We start from the raw sequence: 8,261 nt of genomic DNA, 5'->3' as shown, positions 1-8,261 counted from the left end.
ACACTTTTTAGCGCGGACCCGACGTCCATATAATTGTAAGTCAATGGAATATCTACAACAATTCGCTTCTTAGTTTCTTAACGTTGAGCGACATCTAGGCGCCTAAAAAAGAATTTCAGTACCAAAGCATTGTTATGATCCACATTTAGTTTACGTAATATCAAATGTACTGATTCAACCGATTTGTAATAAGCTAATAAAATATTAACTACTTCATTGCAAATAATTAAGTCGATAATTTCTTCTCCAAAATGCCTCACGAGAAAATGATAAAACTGACAAAAAATGCTCAAAATCAGGAATAAAGGCACGTTTCACAAAAAATTATTTGTGTCCGAGATACCGGTGCAATATTCAGTGGTATATTTTTAAATAACTCAGGTTTTTTGTTATGGCTTAACTTCATGCCTTTTGATCATACCAGTATACAAAATAATTTCCTCTGAACTTTCGTCACGTCACAAAGCCCCGGCACCATTCAGCTTCTATTAACTCTGTTTAAGGCTTCTGTAGTTTATTTTGATATAATAATAACCGTATATATTTTATTCAATTCGTAACAGATAACCTCCAAAACTTCAAACTGGAATATCTTTTCGAGTTCTTAGGTTCATAGTTCTTAAGTTCTTAGGCCCGACATTTCGGGCCCTTTACAGGTCCCATGGTCACGGTTGTTTGAAAAAAAACAATATACGCGATTTAAATTCGGAAAAATAGTTTCATTTCCTATGGAATATCTTTAATTCCTGTTTTCTCAGAATAGTAAACCCAAACCAAAATTTGTTCAGGAATTTCGACTCTATATTTTTACATACTTTTCATAAACAGACGCATACAAATTAAGTCAATAAAAAATCATATGAGAGTTTGCCATTGTCCTTTAGTCGACGAAATGTAACAAATGATTAACCTATAATTTTTACTTGTCCCACTATAATAGAGTTATGAAAATGTATTACACAAATTCCCGTTGTAGCAAATGTAATATTAACGAGAACACAGTTAAACGTTAGTGATAGCGTAATTGCATGTTAATTAACCGTCCATTCATTTAACTGCATCTATTGCATAGCGTGGATTAAGGAAAATTTATTCTTGTATTATAATTGTTGACTCTTATTACATTTATATCAATATTCAACGCCTGTAGCGTCGGGTCCGTTCGTTATTGCGTGTATTCAAAGAGTTTTTAATATAGTTTTTGTAGCATTATAGAGATTCTTGTGAAAGAGTTCGACCAGAGAAGTACTGCCACTTTTTAAACGACTTCAAAAAAAGGAGAAAGAAAGAAGAACAAATTTAATGGATTCTAACATTGACTTACAAATAAATGGACGACGGGTCTAATACAAAAACCACGAAAAAAATGTCCCAAGTCAACCTATTTAAACGTAGTGACATGTAAAGGAATATGAAAAAGCTAAAACGATGAATTTAAATTGTAATGTCATCGCAGTACTGTCTAATTTTGCTTGCTTCGCTGTCAGTCGAACAAACGAAGACTAAAGCGTGAATGACGCTCTGTATACGATTTTAACGCCCTAGAAGTTCGGACTCTTTTTAGCGCGGACCCGACGTCCATATAATTGTAAGTCAATGATTCTAATGCTCTTTTTGGCTCACCGCCCACTTGGGCAAGATAAAAAAATTACAACGCCCATCACCATAAAAAATAATTGAAGACCAGACCACTTTGGGGGTCATCGACCTAGTTCTATTAAAAATGTGTATAATATAATTTTCTTCTAAAAACAACACCCAAACAAAACTCACCTGGTTCACATTTGACTTGAGAATTCACATCTTGCGAATGCTTCCTCTTTTTACTACTCGGCTCTTGAAGATTCGTGTACACAGGCGTTAAGGCATCATGTCCCAACGACACCAACTGAGGATTTATGATACCCTGATCCAAATCAGGCATCTCTACCCTCATTTGATTGTATCTGTTTTGATACGGATCTAAAAGATCATGTCTGACAGTTCTTATACCTAGCTCAACTATATTGGGATCCTGTGGTAGAACTACAACATCATTTAGGTTGCTTCTCAGGACATCGTGGTCTATAGAATCTGATTTTAATTCTTCGTAGATGTAATCCCCATTTTGTTGCAGTATCTCGTGTGTGGGCATGTGGTCGTGGACTAACATGTAGTCGGAACCAAGTACACTTTGAGATACTGCTATGGCGTGGGGAACGTGGGTTTCCGACGGACTGTAAGGATTCTCTGATCCGGAGTCCGGTGGACTTTCTGGTAATTGGTGGCCCCTGCAAGAGAAATTGTATAATTAGACATGGTTATTTGTCACATTTAAGGAATCACTACACTGGTTGACACGGGATAACATATATAATAATGTTTATTGTTATAAAGCAGCTATAACATAAGCCCCCTTTACATAACCACTCTTTCGCGCGTGATCAGGAGCGTACAGGATTGCGCGCGGGAAAGCCTGCACGCGCAATTGTCCGTGTTCGTTTTTGTTACAACGAATAGAGCGTCCGTGTAAAGACTAATAGCTCAGGATAGACCGCGAAACTGTTGCGCGCATGTCGGAGAGCGCGACTGATGAGTCTTTACACGCATATGAATGCTATATCACGCGCGATAGAGTGTCTGTGTAAAGCCCGCTATAGACATAAAGTCCCTGGCACCTGAGCTAAGTATAACCTGTTTTACAGGAGTTAGTATCCTCACAACAATTGACACCGCCATTTGCCTATTTTTTAACAATTACAGTACGTTATTAAATATGAAGTACACATTATATGTTTTATTGTGTGCGTGCGTGTAAGTATATGAGTGTAAGTTCGTTTGCGTGCGTGTGTGGGGTCACATTAAGCCGGTCAGAAAAAGCTATACCTATATCAAGTTAACTGTAACTACTATTGGGTAATTTTCCGAAATATTTCAAATACTTAGTGGAAATTTATCCGGAAAAATTCCCGAATAATTGGAAAATTATAACTTGGAAGGTCCATATTATGTTTCACGTTTAGAACTATGTTTTGAAGTTTTATTTAGCGTGAATTTTAAAATAAACTTGTATAGCTAAAAGCCGCATAGAGAAAAAACGAGATTCAAAATGATTTCACAACAGCGAAAAATAACCTCCAACACCACACCACCACCGCTTGTTGTTGGTTCCATCGTTTTCGTTCAGTAACTTCATTGACAGGTGTCAACGTCAAATATGGAAAAATATTGGAAAAAGTCGTTGAAAAACCAAATACAAAGACACGACGCAAGCACATAGAAGAATTCGTTGGGTCCGTTGGTTCATTCCGTGGCTTAGTTGGTACAGCGTCTGGCACGGTACGAAAGAAGACGTCGGTTCGAATCCGACCGGATCGAAGGATTTTTTTTGAAATTTTTTTGGATTTTTTCTGAGTGTTCGATCTTTGTATCAATGATTACAACAAACCAGTGGAGTAATTTCACAAAAAATAATTGAATATCAATTCAATAAAAATTTAAAATATTTGAAAAATATTTTTTCAACATGGAAATTTTTCCATGACCCAACACTGACTGTACCTATAACTTAGACCTTTTCAAGGCGAGAATGAATAGGCATTTACTGCACGCTCCATCGTAGACTTCATCGTCATTTCCATCAGGTGAGATAAAAGTGTAATAATGTACGCACTTATTTCTGCTAAAAAGAACTTCGTATTGCTGAACTAGCAGCGGAGTAAGTATAAGAATAGAATGGCCTAGCGCAGCTCTTGAAACATTAAAATACACAATAATGTCCGGATGTTTAAACTTCAAACCATTACAAATGAGAAAAGAAGTGTGAAGAATGGATTCCAAAGCCCCGTTCGATAAGATGCCTGTAACATTGATTTATTTCACCTCATACTGTTATTTATATTAAAACATTCACATAAACGCTTATCTTATTACAGCTTAAGAGTGTATATTAAGAGTGGCTTTAGTTAATTCCTCATATCAGTCAAAGTGTTGAATCAATCGCTTTGAAAAAAATATATAGTAAACTTGAGGATATATACTCATTACTATACGGTGTGAAAGGTGAAAACCTTAGAATAATAACGCATAGAAACCTAGTCCGCACACGCTAAGTGAGGCAAATTGAAGCGCTCCCAATGGGCCTACACGAGCGGGCGGGCCTTCAGTGCTCAAGGCCAACTTGCACCGCGAACAGCTCAAGAATTTTAGCTAAAAATGACGAAATGTGCGGTAAATGAGTGTAAAAATACGTCAGACAAACATAAAATAGATACTAACATCACATTCCACAAGGAAGTAACGCGTTTCAACTTGTATTTTTATATAAATATTCTCTAAAACCGAAAATTAACCTATACTAAAACTAGCCTACATGAATTTGATTTTTGCCTCACTTGTGACAGTTCGTTTGATATGAAACTATCATTCTATGCGTTATTATTCTAAGGTGAAAACAAGATTTCTAAAAATTTCAGGATAGAAAAAAAAAACAACCTGGAAATTTTACAAGAAAACCGCTGCATTCAATAGGTACTTTACATATACCAATTACTTTTTTAATATCAACTGAAGTTAATGGAACACGTGTAGTACACGATATACATTTTTCAAATTACTTTAAATTCATTTGTTAGAAAATAAATTCTGAAATAAAGCCAGTGTCCCTACCGCTCAACCGAAGCAAAATGAACCGTATTAGTATACGGGAAAGTTTTGAATTCGAGCTTAGCATTAAACAGATATTCTCACCATGCAACAAACACAACCTAATTCAAAATTTGCTTCGTAACTTATAACATACTATTAGTAGCCTACTTTAAGTACTATATTATCACAGTTTTACGATATAAGCCTTCAACCCTAATTTCATCCCCTTTCAAATCCTTCTCCTAGGTCCCAACCATCTCTGTACCAAAATTCATTACAATTGGTTCAGTGGTTTAGGCGTAAAAACGCAATAGAGTTACTTTCGAATTCATAATTTTACTTTGGATTTCATACTGAAGACATGGCTTTATACTTAAATTAAATTTTTGAAGAAAAACTATAATCTAATTTCTGGCAGTATGGTTTAGACGTCTTGCCTGTACCGAAGGACGAAACATTTTGCGGTCATTCTCGGTTACTATCTAAAATCCGTGGCAATTTTTATTATTTAAAAATTGTATTATATTATTACGTAATTATTAAATTAGTAGTTCGTATAACTGTTAAGTAATGAAAGGCATTAAAATACGAGTGAGGGTTTCATAAAAACATTTCACGAGTGTTTTAATGCCTAATTTTGAACAGTTACATACACTGCTTTATATACACACATATTATAAGCTATCTGTGATGTGTTCAAGAACCGCATGTTACGACTGGCGAAATGGCGACAAATAAAAACTTTTCTCACGCATGTCACACAAACGTAGTTTTTATTTTTAATTCATAGACAACCCAGAATCGTCCCCAATTATCATATCGTTCGATATCAAGTAACGTGTGAAATTGTCAAAATTGTTTGCCTTTGACATTTCATTTCGAATAAAACTTCATCTCGACTGATATTAGGATTGAGGTCCAATCAAATTATTTTGTTTTTCAGAGATGTTCGAAATTTGAATGTAATAATAACATCGAATTCGATGTTATTATGAAGCAATTATAACATTTTCACAGATAATAAATTTGTTCAAACAAAACAGTTTACCTTTATGCTGGTCGTAATTTGCGGTTTTTGAACACTATACCTAGAGTTTATGATATGTGTGTAGATAAAATACTTCACGGTACAGTACTCGTATATTAAATAATATTGAACGATACAAAATCGTATACTTAAATAAGTGATAATAATATTTGATCTTCAAAGAAACAATTGATCTGATGTAAATGTGCACTTATTTGAAATAAACTATATTTTTTATGTTTGATATATATTATGTATATTAATTGTTCCATCTATATTAGTCCATCTACGGATAACTTATAACTGAACTCCATTCGAAGTAACACTGTTATGTAATATTATTATTGTGTATTTGGTATTCAAAAATAATATTTGATCCTCTATTATGGGTCCTTTCTTTAAACGATTGATAACTTTTCCATAACCAGTATAACTTTTGATGTTGATCTCCTAATAAATCTTGCTTGTTTCGTTGCGCCCTCCATTCAGTAGGTTAGGTATGTATATGAAAAAACAGCTCGAGCCGACCGAGCGAAGCGAGCGCGCCGCGGCAACGGCCGGAGAGTTCAGATGGAAATTTTCTCGAGTTTCCGAACATATTTTTAGGTCATATTGTATTATTATACATTACTTTTAAAAATAAGTATCTAAATTTTGTTGTAATGCATTTGTCTTAGGCCTCAAAGGCCCAACATAAAACTATAAAAGTGAATTTATACAAATCAAACATTTCTGGCGTAACTCAGAACAGATTAAAATATCAATCGATTTAGTTTATTTTACGTCTCAGTGAAAGAGGATCAATCATTAAAAAAGATGATCGTTTAGATTTTTTTGCCTGCTGTAAGTCATTTAAATACACAAATAATAAAAATTGCCACCGAAATTAGGTAGTGAACACTAGTCGGAGAATGATCGTTTGCTGCTAATTAAAAATAGTGTTGAGAGTATCTAGTATAATACTAGTTACGTTGATCCATTACTTACCCAAGCCGGCGAGTGTCGAGAGTCTGCGTTCCGTAGCAGCCCTCGCCGACGGGGGCCATGAACGCCTCCAACTCGTCTATCAAGCCTGGGCCTGTAACAAAAAAGAAAACGATTAATTGATAGTAGTTTATGTGACTGTTATATAACGAAAGTCATTAAAATATGAGTGTGGGTTTTTGAAACGAACCGATAGACGAGTTTCATAAAAACATGTCACGAGTATTTTAAGGCCTAATTATGTACAGTTACATACACTGCTTTATCATATTACTATAAACATATCATAAGCTCTCTGTGATGTGTTCAGGAACCGCATGTTACGACTGGCGAAATGGCGACAAATAAAAACTTTTTTCCCGCATGTCACACAACCGTAGTTTTTATTTTTAATTCATAGACAAACTCGAATCGGCCCCAACCATGATGTCGTTCAATATCAAGTAACGTGTGAAATTGTCAAAATTATTTGCTATTGACATTTCATTTCGAATAAGACTTCGTCTCGACTGACATTAGAATTGAGGTCCAACCAAATTGTTTTGTTTTTCAGAGATGTTCGAAATTTGAACGTAATAATTAAATCGAATTCGATATTATTATGAAGTAATAATAACATTTACACAACAAAATTTGTTCTAACAAAACAGTTTATTTTTAAGCTGGTCGTAATTTGCGGTTTTTGAACACATCATAGAGGGTTTATGTTAAGTGTGTGGATAAAACCATAAACGCCCCGTTTACTCTGAAAGATATACAGACAAAATAATAATATTTCAAGATAAACTAAAACCTTTTGGCAATTTTCTTTTTAACCACTCGAGTTTTCTGAATAATTTTCTACCAAAAAAATGTGTCGTCCTCTATGGAATCTTTGACAATAATACCACTATTTTAGATGGCCAGCCTATTTTTAGTCTATTTTTTATTATTTATCTTTATTTCAGACAACAGGGTCCATAAATTTGTTAGACACAAATTAGGGGTCATTCCCGTCTGATCCCCTGAACTGATCCACCGCCAATTGGGATTCAACCCAACTGATACCCTCTATATTTTGCAACTCCCAACTTCAAGATAAAAAGAAGTTTTAAAATCAAATATCCATTCATTGAATGTTATTATAAAATTATCAGACAATATTTTTTTGAGACATTACTTTGACATATTGCAAATCACAAGTAACAAAAATTAGTCTTATGTAGTATTTAAGAAAATACAAAGGGTTAAACACTTTGAACATGAAAGTATGCTTAATGTTGTTCATTTCTAATAAATTAAATAATACTGAAAAGAATACTGTACACCTGTACAATCTAAATTCAGTAATCAATCTCAACTAACACAAACTTCATCGCAAAATGTAAAGCAAACCATTTTCACATAACAAACCAGTAGGAGTATAATTACCTTATTTCGGGATAGGCTAAGGTGTCTAAACCATACTGCCAGATCTTACTTTCACTTTTCTAATTACGCAACATTTAAAAATGTCAGTAGACAAAATTAACGTAATCAAAGTTAGACCTAAATACTATTACGCGTGACAAACCAGCTGTAAAATATCAATTGCATTAAATTACAACTCAAATCCGTTTGCATCACGACATCATAAAACACCTTG

General features: G+C 34.3%; 1 protein-coding gene across 2 annotated transcripts in view; it reads right to left on the bottom strand.

Moving 5' to 3' along the window:
- The window catches only part of LOC113232191, a 97,448-nt gene that overhangs the window by 30,678 nt on the left and 58,509 nt on the right, over positions 1-8,261 (bottom strand). For both annotated transcript variants that reach the window (XM_026466835.1, XM_026466834.1), the window contains exons 2-3: positions 6,641-6,731; positions 1,774-2,270 (exon numbers count right to left, since the gene is read on the bottom strand). In XM_026466835.1, coding sequence (XP_026322620.1) covers positions 1,774-2,270; positions 6,641-6,731 — 588 coding nt within the window. The remainder of the gene's footprint in view (positions 1-1,773; positions 2,271-6,640; positions 6,732-8,261) is intronic.

Source organism: Hyposmocoma kahamanoa, unplaced genomic scaffold (genome assembly GCF_003589595.1).
Source record: "Hyposmocoma kahamanoa isolate Upper Pololo Valley unplaced genomic scaffold, ASM358959v1 67, whole genome shotgun sequence".
NCBI lineage: Eukaryota > Metazoa > Arthropoda > Insecta > Lepidoptera > Cosmopterigidae > Hyposmocoma > Hyposmocoma kahamanoa.
This window is presented reverse-complemented; position numbering and strand designations above follow the sequence as displayed.